Source organism: Chenopodium quinoa, unplaced genomic scaffold (genome assembly GCF_001683475.1).
Source record: "Chenopodium quinoa cultivar QQ74 unplaced genomic scaffold, ASM168347v1, whole genome shotgun sequence".
NCBI classification, from domain to species: Eukaryota; Viridiplantae; Streptophyta; class Magnoliopsida; order Caryophyllales; family Amaranthaceae; genus Chenopodium; species Chenopodium quinoa.
In genome coordinates, this window is record NW_018743697.1 from 4,354,892 (window position 1) to 4,377,510 (window position 22,619).

Consider the following 22,619-nt stretch of genomic DNA (forward strand, 5'->3'; position numbering starts at 1 on the left):
TATGCATAGTGCAAATTATTTAGCAATTTAAAATTTATTATATTATTAGTATCAAGTTTGAGATATTTAATCTGTTAGTGTAATTACATACATGATCAACCATATTTTGGACCATAATACTTAAATTTGTATGTAATTATATGATTGCTATTTTGGAGCTTAAAAATATTACTTACTATATTTTAACATGAAAAAGTATAGGGCTTTAAGGTGTTATTAAGAACTACGTATTTGTCTAGTCAACGGTTTAAAATATAAAGCTAGCATGATTGTTTTGTGTATGTATAATTCCATATATATTGAGGGTGTATATAGAATTATAAACTTTTCAAATAACACATGCAAATGTGTAACACTTTATTAGGCTAATGATCTACTTATTGGTTTTCCGGTGATATTTTTTTAAAAGTAATGCTATCCTAGTTTTGGTAACCTAAAAGTAAAACAAATTCTACGTAATACTACTACGTGGTATTGAATTTGCACAATAACTGGATACAAACAAGATGCATGCATTCCTTATTAAGAGTACATTGGCCTAAAATTCTTTGGTACAAGTCCAGTAATTTTGGGGCCATGATGCTTATATCCAACTCAATGGGTCGAATCTAAAGTTTATAGCATGATGCTCTGCCCAACTAAATGGGCCAATCTAAAATTTTTGAAACATGTCGAACCAAACTTATAAAATTGTATTAAAAGTGCTAAAATGTACCCATTATAATGCATGATGCAAGTACCAGGACTCTAGGAGTATAATTTAGAATTAAGAGTATGAAGGATTGTAGTTGAAAATTGGAAAAATATCATTTATTGTTTATGCATAGATATGTTACAGCTTACAAGCCTAAACAGTGATATTCTAATAGAGAATTTGAACATGATCAAACCTGTACAAAATTATCGCGATTTCAAATCACTACAAGTGCCCAATAATGTACACCAAATTAAACTTGTGTACTCCATAAGTATTGAAACTGTATGAAGGCACGCACAAGACCATTGTATAACGATTATTGACAAACATATGGAACATTAAAGTGGTTGCCCGTTCAAAAACATCTACATACAAGAAAGTTCAGTGCCACAAGATCAAAACATGTTTTACATGTGATGCATGCTTATAAGGTTATTACCTTCGTATAAACTAAAGATGATCACTCGTTCTCTTTTTTTTTTCCCTCCTTTATCAAATGAGGATTTTCATTATTAATCACGATCTCTAGTTAGTTAGTCACGAACAATCATCTATGGAATAGCTTATGAGTTATGAGTCTATCGTCGTCTTATCAAGTCCAAATCTTTGATTTCTTAGTCCCTTTCGATGTCTTCGTACAATAGATCTTGATATGGACTCCGTTTGTTTCCCTAATTGCTTCTTTCATCTACAAGTACCTGTATTATAAGAAAATCGATATTTACAATCACAAAATAATCAAAACGTGTTGCAAATATAAAAAGTAGTCGCATTTTTGTATATGTGTGTGTTACAAAAGTTGATATTGCATCCAAAAATTAAATTTCAAGCAATATGTTCTACTATTTAAAGTAGTATAAATTTATTATTCACTAATACTCACTTTTATCTAGCAAAGATCATCTTTACTAGGTGACTAATAACCACACAAGAGAAAATAATCATAAAAAAATTGAATATTTTTAGCCCTAGTGGCCTCTCTCAAGATAAATTTGCCACCCTAACACCATCAAAATAAAAGGATTTGGTTAAGATTATCCATCAATCTGGTGAGCTCTTTCCACCTAAAATCCCGACCTATCCAAATTTACTAGTTTTACTATACCTTATCTGAACTTTTTTTTCCGGAATAATCTTTTAACATATAAAAACAAACATAGAAACTCGAAAATGGCCTATCTACTTGAGCAAATGTACAAAAATGTAGAGAAGTAAGAGAGTCAAACCTCATTTCTTTCTTAGGCTGATCATATGACTCAGAGTCCAATAGCCAGTGAGGGGCAGTAAAATTTTGAGTTGACTGAGTGAAATTAGTGGAATCAGATTGAGGAGACATAAAAGGGTAAAAAGTGGTGGGTTGATAAGAGTGAGCTTGAGTTTTTTGACCCATAATATAAGGATAAGTTGTAGTAATATCATTATTAGATGGTGAAATTGAGCAAGAAATTGCAGGGGAATTTGGGATGCAAGTTTTTAGATTAATTTTGGGTGATGATGTTGAAAAAGTGGAGTCATTTGTTGATGATTTTGGTGTTGTATTGGAAAAAACTTGTTGATTTTGTTTCTTAGTTTTGTTCTTTCCTCTATGCATGTGCTTCTCACAATACTTAGAATCTGAGCATGCTTCTTTTGAACACCTCCATTTTTTACCATCTGTTCTTCTACATCTTCCTGGCTCTGGGTCTATTTTTCTTCCATATCCCATTTGAAAACAACCCCATCCAACTACATGACACAAAGATTTCAACAAATGGGTTAGCGGATAATGCCATCAGTTATGTAAAATCTCCATAGGTGACCGACGTAAGAGATGTACTGTATGTGATGCACGCACTGATAGATGCACTTTATCCTATCTCCTATCCATCCACCCTTAGCAATAATTTCATAAGAATTCAATGAATGGTTGAAGATAAGGTTTGACTAGATATTAATATAGATCTCTAATATTGAACCCAATTGTATATACGTAGTACTTCGATATATATTGGCCATAATCATTAATCAACATAAAAATGTTGTACCACAAGAGTGGTGAATGAAATGACACAACAATGTTGGCCTAGGCCAAGGCATGACCCTTCATTGTCTCCATAACCCTTCACAATTGAACAACAACATTGAGCCCACCACAATCATAGACATATAAACCAAAACATTAAAAACATAATCTAGAATATGTTTAGCCTAATTAGGGTTGATGACAATGATTTTAAAGTGAAGTGATACTTCCTATTTTTAGCCCCAACAGCAATTAAACCAATAAATAGTGTCTAACCACATCTATAATAAACACATACATATCCAACAAACCATAAATCAAATATATCTACACATATATCTATCAGACTTAGTCATCTCAAATAACATAAAAGTCGCCAAATTATAAAACTATCTTCTACGAAATATTATGAAATGAAATATATAGTACTATAAATATATGCACTTGTTGTATACAAGACCTGTTATCGTAAAAAAAAAAGCAACAACAAGATTAGATGCAGAGAATAAAAGGGTAAGTAGCTTACATGGAATAGATTGTTGATTAGAGAAGAGTCCAGAAGAAGAGGAAGTAAATGGGTTTCTGATAACAGTAGAGAAGAGTTCAGGTGGGACAGGAATTCCTGACATAATATATTTGAAAGTAAGAAGTTGCTGCTCTAATTCTTGCCATTGACTTGCTGTGAAAGGGAAAGGAGATTTACGGTTATTTCTTCCAGATATCATCATCTTTTCTTTTTTCTAAAGGAGAGAGAATTTTATACACTAGTTTTGTTTCAAGATTATTTTTGAGAGAAGCATATAAATAGTGGGACTGAATGAATTCTGAAACTTCTTTTTTATCAGTGGAATTTTTGCAGAATAGTATTATTATTTGTTGGGCTTTTTTTTCAGAAATTATTTTTGTGTGAATGATGAACTGTTATGAAGATTGTATGTAATAATAACATTTGATGTTACTAGTTTAATATAGGTGCTGGCTGGCTGTGTATTACTAGACCTCAGAAATATAAGATGTATGTCTGCAGTCTGCAGTCTGCAGTCTGCAGTCTGTTCTTATTTTTTTTGATTTTTTTTTTTCATGTACCATTATTAGGTTTAGGGGGAGAAGTTGTTATTACACCCGAGTCTATCGTATATTCATGGGTATTTGTTCTCATTTTGATAATTGTTTTTCATTTTATCATGAGATGAAGAGCAAAAATCAACCTTGATTAATTATTGAGTGTACGGTACACCCGACTGTATATAACAAATTCTAACTTAGGGGCCGGAGGGTAAAATTATAAAATTATTTTAAAGAGGAAATAAATATTTAAATGTTTTGGGGGGGGGGTCAAAGTGTTAAATTTAATTTACGCTTAACTTCTAAGAAAAAAAAACTTGATTAAAAAAATAAATTCAAGCTAAGAGATGTCGCGGTTCTTGCCTGCCTGTGAGGGGGTGATGTGTTCCGTCCCTTACCCTTATTATCGAGGGATTAAGGAACCAAATTTAGAGACGGATAAGCATATACAAAGGGCATTTTGGATATTTCAACTTCAAGACGAGGTCACTACGATTCATTATTGTCCCTTTATCTATGAAAATATACCTTACAATTTACATGATACAGCACATATGAAAAACGTTACCCTGACTAGCTAGACCTAGAAGCCTCTGGTACCTCAACAATTTATTCCCATCACTTTTTATTATTATCACCATTAATTTTTTTTTTCTCTTTTTATTTTTAATGTTCCAATACTTATCCTCTCCTCCCCTATCTTGTCTTCTAAAATTGCTTTTCACAAATGTACAGAAAGTACAACGTTTACATTATTGTGCAAATGAAAGGAGGCAACATACCAATTAAAAACAATCTATAATAAGATTAATAACACTTATATAATACATATTTTACAAGTTTATAGATCTAGATTATTGATGATGATTTTATGATAAAATTACGACACATACTTTGAATTAAATCATATAATACGTAGAATTGAATCATATTATTGACATATACTATAAACTAGAATCATATAGATTCACTGGTTTTAATACATTACAGCCAGTAACTTAACCTACCATATCAAATAATCAATTATGCATGTTACCACTTGTAACATAGATGATGGACCTTAGGACCTAGTAAGTTATCTAGCTAGGTTGATACAAAGTACTTAGTTTCCATAATAGAGGTCAGCTACTCCATACAACAATAGTGAACCACGTCGTCCATTCTACCATCATCAATCACTTAAGACATTTTCTCTGATCTTCAGCTTAATTTCAGTTCGGTTTCTAATTTCCTGATCTCATAAACAATTTTGTTTAACTCAATTTACTTTAGTTCAGTTCAATAAATCAGAACAAACCCTTAATATAAGTAATGACATACGGCATACAAGTATATAACATACTGTTTTCCCGAACATTAAATATATTTAACGTAACTATTAATTTGGAACATAGAATGTTTAAGACACAAATAAAAATGTTAGGTTACATACAATAATAAACACATGCAGAATATATGAATGGATGGAGAAAGGAGGACAATAGTTGGTGTGAGAGAAATCACTTTCACGGAGTTAAGAAGAAGAAAAAGAACAAAAGCAGGACTGTAGAATTGCATGGGACTACTTAGAAAAGGGTGCCCTTTCTGATAATGATATGTTTGTTTCAGGAAAAAATAACACCAGAGATTATTCATTATTGGTACATTTTCTTTCCTGCTTACTTCTTCCCAATCTCATTATACCACTCTTACACTTGGAAGAGAGACCATATACCACACTGACTCACCCCCATTATCATTGTCGCTACGTGTCCACCCCCGGTTGTGAGATGTAAAGGCTACGCCGGCCCAGGTGGCAAATTTATCATTTCAGTTCAGATCAGATCGTCGAATTTGGTCTATTTTTGTTAACTGTGATTTTGATTTGTAGATGCAGCATGAATTTCCCCACGTTAATAATTCCACTTTAGATGAAAGAAAGAGGTGGATGAGATTTTCAGATCAAATCGTCGGATTTGGTCTATAAATCGTCTTATATTTTTGTTCACTATGGTTTTGATTTTTAGATGCAGCATCAATTTTCTCATATTCTCTGCTAATAATTCCACTTTAGATGAAAGAAAGAGGTAGATGAGATTTTAAACCAATAACATACTAGTCATATTGTTATATACTCATACTAGTTTAGTTCTGATACCATATAAAAGAATTAGCTTAATTAAAACTTTATTACGTAGTAATTTATGTCTCAGGACTGATTTTATACTCTACCACGACTTTTATCACCGACTCAAGCAAGACTTTACCAAAGGAGCTATAATTAGTCCTTGGTAGTACTACTTGGTTACCACTTTGATATAGCAAAACAAAGGATACTTTCGCATCTTATCTAACTTTGCATTTCCTTCTGCAATCTCTTTAGATTCGATGCTCTGCCATCACTAATTTAAAACTAGAAAAAATAACATTCAAAAATAATAAAAATAGATGCTGTTTACCAATGAATATGATTGAGCTAGTAATATAAAATCACATCTAATCAAAACATTGCCAAAAATTAAGAGGTTGAAATGAAATGCAAAGTTAAAGTATACCAAAAAAAATTTGTACACAACATAATAATAATGAAATGTACAATATGACACGATACTAGCATAGTACCATGTATGTTTTGTCACCGCATGTTTATGTCGGTAGATGGCTTAATATACATTTCAATACACTTTTGCATTGGGAAAGTAAGTTCGATATTATTCACATTTTTGGATATGTGATTCAGAGTAATTGTGAATATCTGTAAAATGAATTATGTTTTGGTTCATCTGTATTTAGGTTTGATTTAATTATTGTCATAAAAGAATTTTAATTCAAGATGCATGTAATAGTTAGACTAAAAGTACCATAAAAACAATAATTTAATGTATGTATTGATTATAAAAGATGTAATTCATTTTGAGAAATCTCTAGGAGGACACCTACGAATGTATGTCAAGGAATTGTGATTTTATTAAGTTAAGAAAAGAGAATAAAATAATGAATGGGTTTAAACTTCGTAAATCTTTTCTTTTCTTACCCTCATTTACATAAGAGTTTCGCTCTTACATCTTTTCTAATCATTTTAAACTTCTTCCATTTTTTTCAGTTGAAACGTATTCTTTTTTTTTAAAAAGGTTATTTTTAATTGACACGTTTTTCTTTTGAGTAAGTTTAATTTCTTAATGTATAATTCTTATTTGTCCTTACTAATGACTTTAAATTGATTTGTAATTTAATTAGTTTGGCGGGTAAGGGGTATTTTTTCTCTTTTAACATCTTTTGACACGCCTTATGTAATTACGCATTTATATTAAGTGTGTCAACTAATAAGATATAACGGATGAAGTGTTTCTATGGATAGAGACCCTAAAAGTAGTGTGAATTACCCACATACAAGCTTAGAAAAAGACTGTAAGGTGATATTTGCGTTACATTGCGTAAGGATATATTAGATTTTCTTATAATTTGCAAGATGTTTTTGAAACACAGGAAAAGGTAATAAATATTTAATTGTAAACTCAAACTTGCATGTGGTTCAATTCTTTGGTACTTCTACACTTCTAGTTTAAATATTTTCGAGTTAATATACTATTTTTTAATGGTAAGAAGAAGTGTATTACAACCTCCGTTAATTATTATGTGCAACTTTAAGATATTATTTGTGAGATATAAAATATTCTAAAGTTACACATAATAATTAACGGAGGTAGTACTTAACATCTCCACACCCGATAATGAACCGCCCTTCCCTTGTTGCTTTGCTTAGGTAAATTAGCATGTATTCCCATGTGATGTGGTCAAGTATGTATTGCCACAAAACATCATGTACAATAATAGATTGCACGGCTATTCTAGCTAAGTACTCAAATTGCACGGCTATATTGGTTGAATCATGATTGAGAGAATATGACGAATTGACAAAGTATGACATTTCAATTACACCAAGCTAGTAGTTTGGTAGGAACTAGCCATTGAGTTAGTTGAGTTAGTTTTACTAGTACTCATATATTCGTTGAAATGCAACGATAAATCCTTTATTTATTGTCTTGTTATGTACTAAATGCACATAATCCCTACAAATTGTCTTGTTATGTATCAAGTTGTTTGATTCCACTTTAGACCAAGACTTACCATCTACTAAAGTCTCAAGGTGACCATTCGTCGGACATGTTTTGTCCAAAAAATATTGGTCATTATAGGTGAAGGCTAAAAAAATGTGAAAAAACACGAAATTATAACACTGTAGTCACAATCTCTCATAATTAAAAACTCGAGAGAGGTGAGAAGTGATGAGTTAGACCAATATATTTTAATTAAGTAGTGGTGATTGATGAAGCAAATAGTGTGGAAACGACCAATAGTAACATATGAATGTTGTTATATATATAGATGGACATAATCACATAAATAAATTAAAAAAGGATTAACCATGCATAAAGATAAAATCTTACAAGTACGCTATCTCTACTATTCATACTTTTATTGATCTTATAAAGAAGAAAAAGAGAATTAATAGTCTAATATCTCATAATGACACTTGACAAAGTACGCTAAGTAAGATTAGAAATTAAGGAATAATAGTGTGGTACTAACTAAAGATGTCCCTTCATATAATATAGTCCTTACTTCGTATGTGCGTGGTTGCTGTCAAGCATGCAAAATCCTCTGTTCACTTTGATGCCCTATATAACACAAAGTTGAACAAACAAAAAATAACAACAATCATATTAACACAATTTTGTACATACATAGCAACAATCAACTAAATATGAAATTAACATTATGTAATAGATGGACTCAACCAACGTCAACCCTAGTAATAATTCGAATTGTACATACTAATCTAGGTAGTAGCTAGATCAGAAACAATCATTTTTTCAACAACTAAATTTGTCGAACATGCTAATACACCATACATGACTCCTATTATAAGTTCTATACGGATTGTAGACAATTTGTATGTAGAGTCAATAGAGAAGTGAATAATACCTTAAGGCAATGCGTAGTAAAAGAGCACCAGCGGCGAAACCAGCTAAACCAACTGACCAATTCGAGAGTGTTTCGGACCAGTCCTTTGCGTTCTCTAACTGAGCAGATAATTCCGCAACCAACTCCTTTTTGCTCTTGGATGTACTACAGTACAAGATCGAAATTAACCCGTTTTAATTTCATTACATATTTCTTATTAATATCGTAGAAAAAACGTAAAAAAGAGCTGAAAATTTGCTTACAGAAAATATGGAAGTTCTTTATAAGGTTTAATATTTGGAACCCCATTTTCCAAGCTAAAGATGCCAACAGCGCTAATAACAACACCCACTGGAAGGATTTTTTCTTCAGTAATCTCATCAACTTGTAGTTTAAAGCCCTGTAACACGTGACAATTTAGTATATGCATACGTGTATATTACTGTCGAATAATAATCAAGATAATACCTCTGCTTTTATAGTTGACACCTTTCTTTTATCACGTTTGTCAAAGTAAATTTTAGCAATTAATATCTCTAATTATATATCAACATTGTATGTAAAATTATAAAAAGTATATAATAAAGTTACATTTGAGTGATTCAAACGTCTCACATGAAGTGTGTTAACTAAACACTGGAGAAAGTATATATATATATATATATATATATATATATATGATGAAAAATAATTATGTAACAATTGTACAAGTACTTACATTATTGTCACTGTGATTAAAAATTTCTCTCTTATCAGAAGAGACTTTTTGTAGAGGAATTTGAACATCGGTATCCTCTAAGTTGATCACAACGTATTTGCCGCTTAAAATTGATATATTGTGATTTGTGCTCTCTGCAATGACGAAGGGAACCTGGGACGAAAAGATTGAGCATTTCATAGACATGTAAATAAGGGACGGAGGAAGTACCATATTATATGGATACAAACAAAATAAGTTACAATCTTATGTTCGACTTTTTGCTAATGTTTTGATATATACCCTCACAAACTAGGGCTAGGTTCCCTTTCAAAGGACTATTATTGTCAAGACGAAAATAGAATTGAGCTAGCTTGAATGCATTGTAGAGTATACAAATGAAGATCATGAGAATGGCAATTACCTGTCTGCGTTCCTTGGAGACAACTTTCTTTCCCTCTTGTTTCTTGTCGATGATGCCCAAAAAATTAGATTTTTCATTATATCCGTGCTTCAATTAAAATAAAAAATAAAAAATCAAATCAGTCAAATTTGAAGAACTTGTGCAAAAATTATGGTCAATATTGTTTAATTTTCAATTAGGATCAAAACAACTTACTAGCAACATAACATAGAATGAAGTTTGAGGCTAACCAACAATTCACATGAAAATTATTTTGTCAAATATAATAATAATAATAAAAAATGATATAATCATATAATTATCATTAAACTTTAACAACTTCATTCCAACAATCTATTAAGCAAATATAATTAAAATTCATGACATAATTTAGAAATATAATCACAACCCTAACCTAAAACCCTAATAAAATTATAATGATATATTATTTTATCTAAGAAAGAAACTAGGAAGGTCATACTCACAATGATACTTCTCTCAACCACAACAGCTTGCTGATGGGTCTTAGAGGACTCAAGAATATTCACCGATGTCTCCGGTTCCGGTACACCTTGGACCGTATCAGATGCATGAGACGGTGAAGAGCCCTGGTCTTCACCTCTATTAGTTACATTATTAAGTAAGGAATTCGGCAAAACAACACCGCGAAGGAAGACAATTTTTTTGATATCATGGTGAGGAAGACTGCCTATGAGTGTTTGTAAGCCGGATACATAACATTCCGGTATATCACGAAGGGTTTCGACTGTGTCATAGGCTTGCTGAGTCTTAGCCTTCTCTAATGATGCAAAATAGGCTAGGGCAGCCGAGGAAATGGTTGATAATATCACTGACATTGTTCTTGTTTTGTGTTTTTTTGTTTTGTTTGGAAGACACTGAATATGAAATATTGAGGGTTTTGGAGGAGGGAGAAGTGAAATTATGATGACTTTCTAGTCAAGAAATTGAGAAAATATAGGAAGTATAGCTGTATAGTTGATAAATGATAAGATATACTTTGTAATTTGTATATTGTTTTCTTTTATTTATCTTTTTAAATTTTAATTACTACTCGTACTATTATTTTCCTAGGGTATAATTTTCATGGGATATAGTTAAATATATCTTGTAGATTTTTTAATTTTTTTTTAAAAATAAATTTGTTTATAAACATAACCTTTAATGTAAAAGGTGAGCGAGCAATAGTTATATACTCACGGGTGTATCGTACATCTAAAAAGAAAATGATATTGATGAGCCGAACCTGAAATGGTGGTAAATTCTAAAGAGAGCCATCCAAGATGGTCTGGAGAATACAAGGTCTTATGCAAGCTGTAACAAATAACAATGAGCCCCAAGCAGCAGTGTCTGGCTTGCTGCAGTGTCATTTACTGCATCAAAGCCACCAGCAGCAGGGGAATTCTGAAGGTGTACACAGATGCAGGGATCGTGAAAGGGGGTTGGTGTTGGGCTTGGCATAGCAGCTCCTGACCTGCTGGGTAACATGATTCTCCCGCAGTGCCAAGGTCCATTGTTTCTGCATATTCTGTAAGTAAATCAAACTCTGTGACAGAGTTCATTTAAAAAACAAGTCTCAGCAGTTTTGAATTTTGTTGGACTGCCCAACATTCAAAATATTCATAAATGTTAAGGAAGACAAAAGAGAAAGGAGTAATATCACTATATTAGATTAATTTAAGACCAGAAATAGGAGAGTAGAAAATTATGTACATGGCAAAATTGACTCCTGCGTCAGGATATTGAAACATAATAGACATATAACGGTGGAGTGAACGTATAAATATCAGGAAGCAAAGGGTTCAGACATTTGCTAGAACAATCTTCCTATATTGCCTTCTTTAAAAATCGAAGTTTTTTAGCGACTATGACGTTTGACGTCTATGAGACATATTCACAAAAGCTTCCTCTCCGGTACTTCTAAATATAGACATTCGTTGGGTACCTCAAGTGTCATATATCCTGACAGAACCACGAATAACCTGCCGACAAACAGGACATTTTGGAGCTAAATCTCGTTCAACTGAAAACGCACATCTCTGGCAACAAACCAGATGTCCACACGGTACAAATGCAGACCTCCGTCTCCTCATTAGGCAGATTACGCACAACTGCCCGTCAGGAACATCTCCAACTTCTTCAACTTCAGATTCGGGACTGCTGCTGCCACTTTCAGGAGCAACTCCAGAATGGTTTTGCTGCTGCGCCCTCCTTTGCTCCCGCCATTGCTTCCACTTATTCCAGTTCCTGCAGATGATCAGCGGGCAAGCAACCGAAATTAGGCCAAAAATCTACAGTGATAGATCAATCTCAAATGGAAAAGTTGAATCACTTGCAGGATTTAAAAAAAAAAAAAGTTTAAAAGAGTTTCTGATTAAAAATTTAGTCAAATGCCTTTGCCTACTCTAAACAAATCTGTATGTTTGAGTCAGGCGGTCAGCTATATGAAATAGAATGCTTTCAACCAATGTTACAATTCATCAACTCATAATAATAGCATTAGATTAAAAATTATGGCATCAATGGCCATAGGCACATAAATCTTGAAAGACACAACCTCATGATCTTGTTTGCGTCAAAATCAATTTCAATCTATGCTATTTACATAAAAGAAGCAACCACATAGGTTAAAGGAATGAAGAACAGTAACAATACCTAACAATCGCATAACCAAGTACGCCAATCGAGACTGAACCAATAACAATACCACTCCACAGTAAGATCTTCGTCCTGAAAGAGAGTTGTACTAATATTTGATCCTTAGTCAGTTCAGACCTGCAGAAAGATAAAGCATAATATAATCAAACAAATAAACTAAATCCAACAAGTCATGTAAAACAGTTCAAAACATAAAAACACTTCAAAAATATAACTTAGTCTAGACAATATCCAGTTAGCAGCAAATAATCTGGTAACCAATTCACACACAAGTATACAACATTCCTGAAACTAACTAATAATCTGTAAATTTAAAAGCACGTTCATTTTTTCATTTCATTGCCATAGTCTAAAGCAGATGAGAATTATTAAAACCCTGCCCACAAGGTCCAAGTATATGGAATGATCGATACAAAACTACATACAGCAATAAAGCTGTTGGCCTTACAGAAAGCAAGGAAGATCTCTGCATGATTTTATCTCAAGAGCCCCACTTTTTGAGGAACAAACTCCAACCGCAGTGACTTCCTTTCCAAGAGGAAGAATTTTCTCCTCATCAAGCACGCCAACCTTCAACCCAATATCATTTTTCATTAGCAAGAGAAAGAGGGCCAGTTTATTAATTTAAAGAATAGGATGGCCAGGGGGTGGGGGGTTGATAGAAGTTGAAGATTGGGAGAAAGAAAAGGGGAAATGAAAGGTATAATCAAGTGAACAGCAAAGTTAACAACTTACAGGGTATTCATGCCCAAAAAGTGCCTGGAGAAAGGTATATGGAGAAGCCTGAATTGGTTCCATATGATGGTAGACTGTAGTTAAAGGCAGTGGATGATTTGAATCATCCAAGTCAACCACAACATAATCAGAGTGTGACTGTTGACGGCCATCAACAAGAACAAAAGGGATCTGAAAAAAAATTAAAAAATAAAAACAATGACAAACTTCATTTTAACGTAGTCATTAGGATGAACTCAACAAAGTCATATTCTTCAGTATATAAAGATGTAACATTCTTAAAAAGATAAGATAGGAAAACAATTCTTCATTTGAATTAGCTGCACAATGTTATGCTTACATATTTCAGGTTGCTGCACAGTTATATCAAAAAACATTATTGCATTTTCATTAGCGCCGAGCCGCCCACACTATTGGGCACTGTCTCACTTTTTACACTGTCAATTAGTCTCTGTTTTACAGCTAATATTATTAGACTACCCATAATGCCACTCCCTCTAACTTTATCTACCTTTTTCTAACACCTGCTTACCATTTTACTCCATCTTGCTACTATATCAACATTTTTCTTACATCCTTTCACTTTATTAGAAATTTTGTTAATCTATGTATCTACATATAGAGCGAAAGAAATACACCAGAAAAAGCTAACACAGAATCCTTAGATCCTAGATATGGTTCAAATTTGACCTTTTAGATAAAAACAGAACATAATGCATGAAGATGGCTGAAAATATGCTTGCTACATTCTCGAAAAAGGTCACTAAATATCCTAAAATTTGCATTTCGATAATTCGATTTACCGCGTTTAGCAGTTTTTGTCAGGGTAAGGCTTTACCAAAAATTCACCATAGTTAACTAATAGATGAGTTCATCCGGCTGCATACTTAATACTCAATATAAAACCTATACAATCAATCAAAGCCTCAATTTCATAAGTGGGGTTGGCTAGATATACCAAAAGGATCATTCCGAATAGTCATCCACAAAAATCTTCCTCCATCCTTTACGATCAAATACCTCATTCTCATACAAATCCATATGCTTCATATCCTTCCTAACTCCTTCCAAGTTCCAACCAAGTCATTTTTGGTCTCCCTCTACCTCGTTTAACCTCTCCATGATCCCACTCTTCCACCCTTCGTACCTATACAAACACTATTGCAAAACAATACAAACACTATTGCAAAACAAAAACAGCACTAATCATGAAGCAAAATTCCTGTTTAGGCCAAGACTGAGATTTCCGATCTAAACATATCAACATGAGAAAGAAAGCAGAGAAAAAGTTACCCTATATAGGAATCACAGGGCCAACTGAAAATTACCGTTCTTGTGGATGTTGTTCCCGGTTCTCTCCAGGCTTTGGCCAAGACAGCGCGTAAATCAGGATACCATCCAAAAAATCCTCTCCATTCGTTGTATATACACTTCACACATCACAGTAATGACCAAATTAGATACAACACGAAAAGGGAAATTATACTACAGTAGATTCAAGAGAAATCTCACAAACAAGTTTACTATCTCTTTTCAATCATATAATAAAATGATAGACTCATAGACATAAGAGATAATTTTATTAAATTTGCACGATGTGAAGAAATAAATATAGCTGCATCGTCAAACATACAAGTCACTGATGCCAAATAGCTGACTGAAAGTATCAAGATGCAACTTGGCCATAACTCTATAAAACCCAATTCCTCTCAAGCTTTAATAAAGAGACCCAAACATGACTCCCCCCCCCCCCCCCCCCCTCTCTTTTTCTTATCCAATGGAACAAATAAAAAGAATATTCATAAAACCACAGCTAGTGGGAAATTGTTGAGTTTACAGTACCTTTAAGCATATAACAAGAATTATAGCAGATCTGAAATAATTACATTAAACTCCTACAGTGGAAAGCACATAAAGGATAACATGTGAGATTTATATTAATTCAGCATCGGCATCGCAACATTCGCAAAAAAAACTAAACTAAAAAAAAAAAAATGAATCTTTCGAAAAAGAAAAAAACACCTATTTATGCCTACCTCAAAAAAAGTAAAGAAGAACATTCACTCCGTATCATTGTATCAATCTTCAATATTTCAGTAGAACAGTAAAATTCACTTCTTATGGCAAAGGTTTTTTTAGCACATAACACCACATTATTATGTCAAAAATGTTTGTACAACTGTAACTTAACAGCTCATAAATCCTCCATAAATTTCCATATAACTCAAAAGAGGAATGAAGAGATACATACAAACTGACAATGAAAACAAGCTAGGATTTTAACTAATCTCAAACAGAGATAACAAAACCGGTAAAAGTTATTGAATAAAATGGATGGGGAAAAAAATAATAAATAAATCAATCAAAAGGATCAAATAATAAACAAACTTAAAGCACAGGTTTGCAGAGATATTAGATCTTATTTTTTAGATAAGATACCAAAATTGCATAAACTGTATAAAGTAGCACGCTATGGGCCTTATATATGGGCAATATGGCTGTAAATACCAGGGGGAAAAAAGTCCTAGTTGGATATAACTAGCTACTAGAGCAAGGAAATATAGTGTCAATTACACATAGAAAAGAAAAGAGAAAGTAAAACTTGAGGCTTCTTAAATACCACAAGTACATGATACATAGTTAGGGCAACTGTGGGCTTCAGGCTTGAATCTGGTACTTCATGCAAGGCCAAAGTAATTCTTCACTGGAATCATATAGTTCACACACCTATTGCACCAATCTACTGCCCACACATATGCCTATGTGCCCGTGCAAGTGTCTGCCTCACCAATGACAAGACATAACAAGCTACTTCCTCACCAATGCTAAGGCACGACAGTAATTGCTATATGCGCAATGCCATCAAACCTGTAGCCTAACTAAACTATTCAGTACTTAATGCACACCTTCTCCAGAAAACAACCCTACGAAATGGCCACGATCACATCCAAGAATAGCAAAAGCATACTATGATGACAAAAAGATACTACCTCTTCAACAATTTCATAATCCAGTTGGCTCTCTAAAGCTCCATAACACAAACTCAAATCATTACAAGCACCAATAGCACTAATTAATACTGATCAGTGACCACCTTTAAAACAGTGCAATGAACAAGATAGTACATTATACCTAAGGTTAGTAAGTTACTAAGGGAACTACATACACTTAATTAATGTCAACTTCATTGCCATCTTTTCAATTTAAATCTGCACCAGATAGCGAATCAAAATTGCAGCAACAAGAAACAGTATTATCCCTGCTTACCTCTAGACTCTATTACTACAGAACCATCATGAACAGGGGCCAATACTACTAACAACCCTTAACAATATCCCCCAGCAGTAGGTCCTAGGTCATAGACTGTTAGTGACTGACTGAAACATCTGCTGATGCCTGAAGATTAACTATAATGCAATGGCAGCAAGACAAGCATCAGCAGAAAGCTCAGAGTTTTATGGACCTAACCTCCATAAATTCTTTATCAGATAAAATCCTACGGCTAAACAAGGATCTGAATGGAGTAGCAATGTAGCATACATACAAAGTAGCAATATTGAAATTGTTATGGTAACTAGTTTCTATTTACTCCTCTAAACTCGCTCTTGTCTTGCCTCGCAACCACCCCATCACAGCAAAATATATAAGACCTTGGCATCAATTTTCTGAATGCATTATGATCTCAATCCTCTTCTCTGTGCACTCATAATTCCCAAACTCATCCTTCCTCTTCTCTGTACACTCATGATTACCAAACTCATCCTCCAATCTAACTTCCTAATCCAACTTTTCATTTTATGATACTTCAAAATGACTATCCTACATCCAACATACTTGTCACACTTAGCACACAGGTCGACTAAAATAATACCATTATCAGTCATTTCTAAGAATACTAACAATCCAAACAAGGTCAGTACTCCACAACATTCCCTAAAATAGTCGATTGCAATTTAAATTTAAACCAAACAATAACATCAAATCGATAATTAAAACTAACAAGTAATCAAACATCCCATTTCAAGTGATAAAACAATATATATATATATATATATATATATATATATATATATATATATATATATATATATATATATATATATATATATATATATATATATATATATATATATATATATATATATATATATATATATATATAATCCCTAATTCATAATAACAGTTCATCCTACAGAAAAAACACCCAAAATAAACCAATCATACTTATAGTTCTCATTCTACCAATCATGAAAGCATATAAAATCAACAATTTCACAAAATTTAATTTCCAACGCAAATCATACTAACTTCGAAAACTTCCCACAAATTCTTCGACTAAAACCAACAACAATTTTAAAATTCACAAAATTTTCAGAAAATGATGAATTATACCTTCTGAGATCGCTGAAGAACAACACCACGATCACCAGATTCATGAGAAACAAGAACATCAGGCCAAAAACTCTTCCAACTTCCATTAACCGCCGACTTCGACGCAACCAAACCTCGTACAACCACCAAAACCTCGGAATTTCTCTCTCCTTCATCTGAATCATCCTTAAGCAAGTACCGTAGATCCGACACTTGTACGGAAGGTGCTTCCCGTATTTTCCGGAACGCCGATGACGTGGCGGCGAACTTGGTGAGACTTCGAACTGCCACGTAACCTAGGGCTAAACCTAGACACGCGCCGTCGCCGGCAAGAAGTAGCTGCGCCGCAATCGCCGCCGCTGCTTGGTCTCCCGCCGACATTGTTGGTTGAATTGTGATGAGAGAGAAAGTGAAGCCGTCGGAGATAAATATGTACCGGTCGGCGGTTTGGGCAGTTTCGTAATTTTACTAAGTGGATAATTGGATGAATATGGGCTAAGTTTGGATCAATGATCAAAGTTAGGAGAAATGAAAAACATGACTATTTATTGTAGTACAATGTACAAATTATTAACTTGGTCCAAGTAAATATGATTTGCTTGGTCCAAATTTTAAATGCTAAGGCTTAGTTTTTAAAGCCCAATAGCCATTAAAATAAAATAAAATAAAATAAAAATTCTCTTTGAGTTGATCAAACAAATCTTTATACTTCCTCTGTTTTCATTTAATTGACGCATTTGATTTAGGTACATATATAAAGTAGAGGAGAGATAGTGAGAGAGAATGAAAAAGCAAGTGGAATAACTTATAAATGCAAGATATAAAATTTACCCTAAAAGAAAACGTGTCAACTAAAAAAAGAACTTCCTAAAAAGAAATACGTGTCAACTAAAAAGAAACGAAGGTAGTATTTCGTATTAATAAAATGATAATTTCGCTAACTTTCAACCACAAATCTCCAAAACTAGTCTCCAATTTCTATGAAAATAAAATTACATAACTTTTTAAGTTTTTACGTCGATTTCCTTTACAAATTTGTGATGAATTATGTGCGTTATTATGGGTGAATAACAATTGTATATATACTTAATTGAGTAGCAATTAGGGAACTTTTTACGAGAAAGGTGTGTGTATAGAAAAAATTACAAAAATTATTGAATAACTCAATATCATATTGAGTAATTAAGTCAACTGTTCATCTCATTGAAGAAATGGCTAATTAAAAATTAATCATTGCAAAAGCATAAATAGTTGAGTAGATAAATACAACTTGAGTAGAAATTGCCAAATCAATTCACTAATCAGCCGCTCATTTCTACTATTTATGTAATTGACCAAATACAAATGTTTTGATCAACTCATTCAATTCATATGGTGAGTCCATGTTTACTCCATGCCCGGTTTCCTTAATTATCGTTAACGTTGCTTTAGGCCCCAATTTCCTGCAAATTTAGTCCATTATAATCACAATCATAAACTAGTTAGTCTTCTATAAAATTCTTGAATTACTCCATAAACTAAATTGGGGTTTACTAGTTTAGTGATTGACCTTTGTAGCTGATGAGCTATGTGTTTGGGGAAAAAGTAGTCTTGGTCACCCCATACAAGAAGTGTTTCCTACAATATAATATTACCAAACACATACGATTACTCAAAGGGTACTCGACAAACATATGTTGCACCAAATTCCGTTGTTTCAAAAAAAATTGTTCATGTAATGAATTCTAACACGAAAACTTAAGATAAAAAAAAGAGTCCGAACAAAATATTAAATGTCATTTCTTGTTTTCAATTAATTTACCTGTGGCAAAGCAGAAACCGCGGAGTCTACTTCTCCAGATATCAAACTTCTAAGAAGCTCTTCTTTTTCCTCCCTGTTCTTATGCTCTGTTACCTAAAATGCAACAAATTTAATAACTACATGATTTATAATACTATATCATTTTCAGCATGACTAAAAATAATGGTTGCACCATTTCTCTTTAAATAGTCAAACTTGAAAATTTTTGACCCATAAATTCTTGCTATTATATAAAAGAAAATATTGTCGAGTAATTCTTGTTAAAAGTGTCTCAATATGTATATAAGTAATAACTTTTTACTATTAAATTAATGCATTGAAGACGGTAAAAAGCAAATGGTGCAATAAAAGATGAAGTATATGATTAGTAAAATATAACTGACCTTGATGAATTCCCAAAGTATAAAATCAGGAACTAAAAGTGTAGGATCATATTTGTATATAGATTTTTCAACCAACAATCTAATAGCATCAGGGTCCTTTGGTACAACCGTTTTAATCACTTCCTCTGGTTGTTTCCCAACCCTACTTAGCTGCGCAACCTTCTCGTCATCGGTCGTTCCTACGCCGGAGCTAACGATCACGTTCTTCTCTATAATGTCAGGGTATATCTCAGCCATGAAGTAGCCCACCCAACCTCCATAACTAATTGAGTAAACTGTGCACTTCTCTACACCAAACCCTTTCTTTAGCCCTTCCATTATACACTTGGCTTGGAAACGAGGCGTTCGGTCTGTGTTTGTGGTGTATGACTTTCCATAGAATAGCAAATCTGGTATGTATATGTTGAATAATTTGGATAGTTCTCTTATCTGCTCAAACATGATTTGGAAAGATTTTACTACATTACTTATAAAGTTTGAGACAAATAAGCTCAATTTTTGTACGTGTTTATAATAAGGTAACGCACGTTTAAATTCTAGGTAATCAATTAGCAAATGGTTGTTAGAAAAAATATAAACTTGTACATTCATCTAAAAAATTTGTCCAAGTCACAAAATTTACCCTTTAAAGTGAATATGAGGGTTTTTTAGGATTGAAATCAAGAATAATTAGCAAGAAATTAAGCACATAGTTTAACATACAAACCTGAAGGCAAAACTGCCACCGCGCTTCACCACCACAACCATGGACGAGGACTAAGTTAGGGCGATCATGACGTCTATAATTCGAGATCCAAAAATGCATAGTAGTTTGATCATCTAAATCAACCATGCATGGAGAGAGGCCACAATAATAGTAGTAATTAGAGAGTAAAAAAAGGCCTATGGGATAAAATATAGGCGGTTTATTAAACTTTATTACGTTATAGATAACTTTTTTTATAACTATGAACAAGTTGATGAGATATTGGCCAAAATCCTTAGCATAACCCATTTTATAAATCTCCAACCTTTTAGTATCTCTTCTTGATTCAATGATTCTAATATAGTCTAATTTGTTTGTTACATATATATATATATATATATAATGAAAAAACCTTATATTATAAAAATATAATACTAATTATATGATGATGAAGGAATATGATCAGTTGATCCCATGAAATAAGCCTAAGGTGAGAGTTTGTAACTTCTTAAGCGAGTTTTAAGCTTATGTTGGGAATTATTTAGATTAAAATGAGGTGTATTGTGTAAGCAAGTTGTTCGGGTCCAATTAAGCCAATTGGGTCTAGTCATTAAATGATCCAATATTCCAAGGTCAAGGCCCAAGTCTCCATTAAGCCAAGTCAACATAAAGTCAAGCGGCCCAAATTGTCATGGTCAGCCCGTGACTAAGTCTGGCCCATTCATTCTCATCCCTTTGTCATGCTAAGGTATAAAAGCCTTCAATCTTACCATTTATGGGACATTCACAACTAAAGCCTCAAGCATTAACTCTCTTGCATAGCTTTTCTCTCTAAACACTGTTTGACTTCGGCATCGGAGGGGTCTTCCTCGGATCCACCCCCGAGGCCAGTTTACGTGTGTTTGCTGTGCAGGAAACCTTCAGTCCAGCACTACTTGGACCGGACGAGTCTTCATCCACTTCATCGGACCTTCGGCTAGGTCCCATTGTTTTCACCCGAAACAGCAAGTATCTTCTTTTATAAACTAAAGTCACAAACATTAAATTAAAGGCATAAACATGACGGTTGAATGTGTAGTTTTGTAGCTTTAACGTCCAAAAAATGATAACTTTTATGTAGTACATGCATGTGACTTTGTGAGTGTTGTATTCTGTTTAGTTTGTTAATTGCTTTTGGAAAATTACGCGTAGTATTAAACTACTATTGTTGCATTGGAAGTTTTGGAACCGTATTATCACTATATTAGTTTTTAATATGAAGAAAGCTGGGGAAAAGAAACAGTGATATGGATAAAAAAGATAGATCTATGTATATTTTAAATTCGAAATGAAGGTTGTTCTGAAAATTTTAAGGTTGATGATATCTAATATAGGAGGACAACATAACAATTAATTAATTTATTGAGATTATCATGTACGTTGTCCATACCTATCAATCACCATAGCGATAATTACGCTCCACAAGTTTTAATTTTATGTCATGTTTCCTCATTCTTATTGTGATATTTTGATAGAGTATACGTCAAAAGCTAGAGTTGACACTACAGTTAAAGTCCAAATTTGATTTATGTACTCTATAAAAATTAATTAGCATAGGCGCATAGCAATATAAAGCTTCCATTAGTCTCATCTTGTATGCTCCTAATTTAAGTTTTAGTTTATTGAACATAGATAATTGAACTTATTAGGTTTAGGCGTTCAGCAACCCCCTCTATAGTTATTTTCTAAATTCCAATTTTGTGGCTAGAGAAAGCTTAACATGTAACTTAAGAATAATTTAAAGATGGATATATATTTGGTAACTTTAAATTATATACGTAGTTTATGTTTACAAAGATCATAATAATTTTTCATGGTTAGATGAATGTATGAGCAAACCTACTGTATATAAAATGTAATCCAAACAACCAATAAAAGTATTTCGTTGTGGGTATTTCAACTCTATGTATTAACAATTTAACATGATTCACTAATAAGTAACTCTAGCCGTGGCTTATTGCACTGTATAAGAGTTTACTTGTATGTGAAAGCAAGAATTCTAGAATCTACTAAAGTGAAGTATATACCTTACCTCCAAAACTTCTCTAATTCAAATCCTTCTCACATCCCAATGTCAATCAATATGTTCGTTACCTTTCCCTCCTTTGCCAACTTTATGGA

The 22,619-nt window shown here is 33.0% G+C and overlaps 4 protein-coding genes across 4 annotated transcripts; all 4 read right to left on the reverse strand.

The window, feature by feature from the left end:
* Positions 1 to 788: 788 nt before the first annotated feature.
* LOC110683973 (growth-regulating factor 5-like) lies at positions 789 to 4,537 on the reverse strand. The gene is made up of 3 exons (XM_021860370.1): positions 3,226 to 4,537; positions 1,924 to 2,422; positions 789 to 1,395 (listed from the first exon to the last, which is right to left on the reverse strand). The coding sequence occupies exons 1-3, from the start codon at positions 3,425 to 3,427 to the stop codon at positions 1,386 to 1,388; spliced, it is 711 nt and encodes a 236-aa protein (XP_021716062.1). The 5' UTR covers positions 3,428 to 4,537; the 3' UTR covers positions 789 to 1,385.
* Positions 4,538 to 9,435: 4,898 nt separating this feature from the next.
* On the reverse strand, positions 9,436 to 11,342 carry LOC110683974. The gene is made up of 2 exons (XM_021860371.1): positions 10,294 to 11,342; positions 9,436 to 9,916 (listed from the first exon to the last, which is right to left on the reverse strand). Exons 1-2 carry the CDS (start codon positions 10,663 to 10,665, stop codon positions 9,665 to 9,667), a joined length of 624 nt encoding a protein of 207 aa, XP_021716063.1. The 5' UTR covers positions 10,666 to 11,342; the 3' UTR covers positions 9,436 to 9,664.
* A 129-nt stretch (positions 11,343 to 11,471) lies between these two features.
* LOC110684380 (E3 ubiquitin-protein ligase SPL2-like) lies at positions 11,472 to 18,129 on the reverse strand. Its single transcript, XM_021860836.1, has 6 exons — positions 17,612 to 18,129; positions 14,548 to 14,649; positions 13,220 to 13,390; positions 12,933 to 13,054; positions 12,482 to 12,601; positions 11,472 to 12,073 (listed from the first exon to the last, which is right to left on the reverse strand). Exons 1-6 carry the CDS (start codon positions 17,969 to 17,971, stop codon positions 11,773 to 11,775), a joined length of 1,176 nt encoding a protein of 391 aa, XP_021716528.1. The 5' UTR covers positions 17,972 to 18,129; the 3' UTR covers positions 11,472 to 11,772.
* Positions 18,130 to 18,748: 619 nt separating this feature from the next.
* Positions 18,749 to 20,820, reverse strand: LOC110683975. The gene is made up of 5 exons (XM_021860372.1): positions 20,481 to 20,820; positions 19,775 to 20,203; positions 19,392 to 19,484; positions 19,140 to 19,207; positions 18,749 to 19,032 (listed from the first exon to the last, which is right to left on the reverse strand). The coding sequence occupies exons 1-5, from the start codon at positions 20,766 to 20,768 to the stop codon at positions 18,909 to 18,911; spliced, it is 1,002 nt and encodes a 333-aa protein (XP_021716064.1). The 5' UTR covers positions 20,769 to 20,820; the 3' UTR covers positions 18,749 to 18,908.
* Positions 20,821 to 22,619: the final 1,799 nt, after the last annotated feature.

Coding starts and splice junctions, on each gene's coding strand:
- LOC110683974 (XM_021860371.1), bottom strand. CDS start 10,665: ATGTCAGTGATATTATCAACCATTTCCTCGGCTGCCCTAGCCTATTTT. Junction 9,917..10,293: donor TGGTTGAGAGAAGTATCATT/GTGAGTATGACC, acceptor TTTTAATTGAAG/CACGGATATAATGAAAAATC.
- LOC110684380 (XM_021860836.1), bottom strand. CDS start 17,971: ATGTCGGCGGGAGACCAAGCAGCGGCGGCGATTGCGGCGCAGCTACTT. Junction 13,391..14,547: donor GAACAACATCCACAAGAACG/GTAATTTTCAGT, acceptor ATTTTTTTTCAG/ATCCCTTTTGTTCTTGTTGA. Junction 12,074..12,481: donor CTTGGTTATGCGATTGTTAG/GTATTGTTACTG, acceptor GATCATCTGCAG/GAACTGGAATAAGTGGAAGC.
- LOC110683975 (XM_021860372.1), bottom strand. CDS start 20,768: ATGGGTTATGCTAAGGATTTTGGCCAATATCTCATCAACTTGTTCATA. Junction 20,204..20,480: donor GGTGGCAGTTTTGCCTTCAG/GTTTGTATGTTA, acceptor ATGTTTGAGCAG/ATAAGAGAACTATCCAAATT. Junction 19,485..19,774: donor TACTTTGGGAATTCATCAAG/GTCAGTTATATT, acceptor GTTGCATTTTAG/GTAACAGAGCATAAGAACAG.
- LOC110683973 (XM_021860370.1), bottom strand. CDS start 3,427: ATGATGATATCTGGAAGAAATAACCGTAAATCTCCTTTCCCTTTCACA. Junction 2,423..3,225: donor TAATCAACAATCTATTCCAT/GTAAGCTACTTA, acceptor TGTGTCATGTAG/TTGGATGGGGTTGTTTTCAA.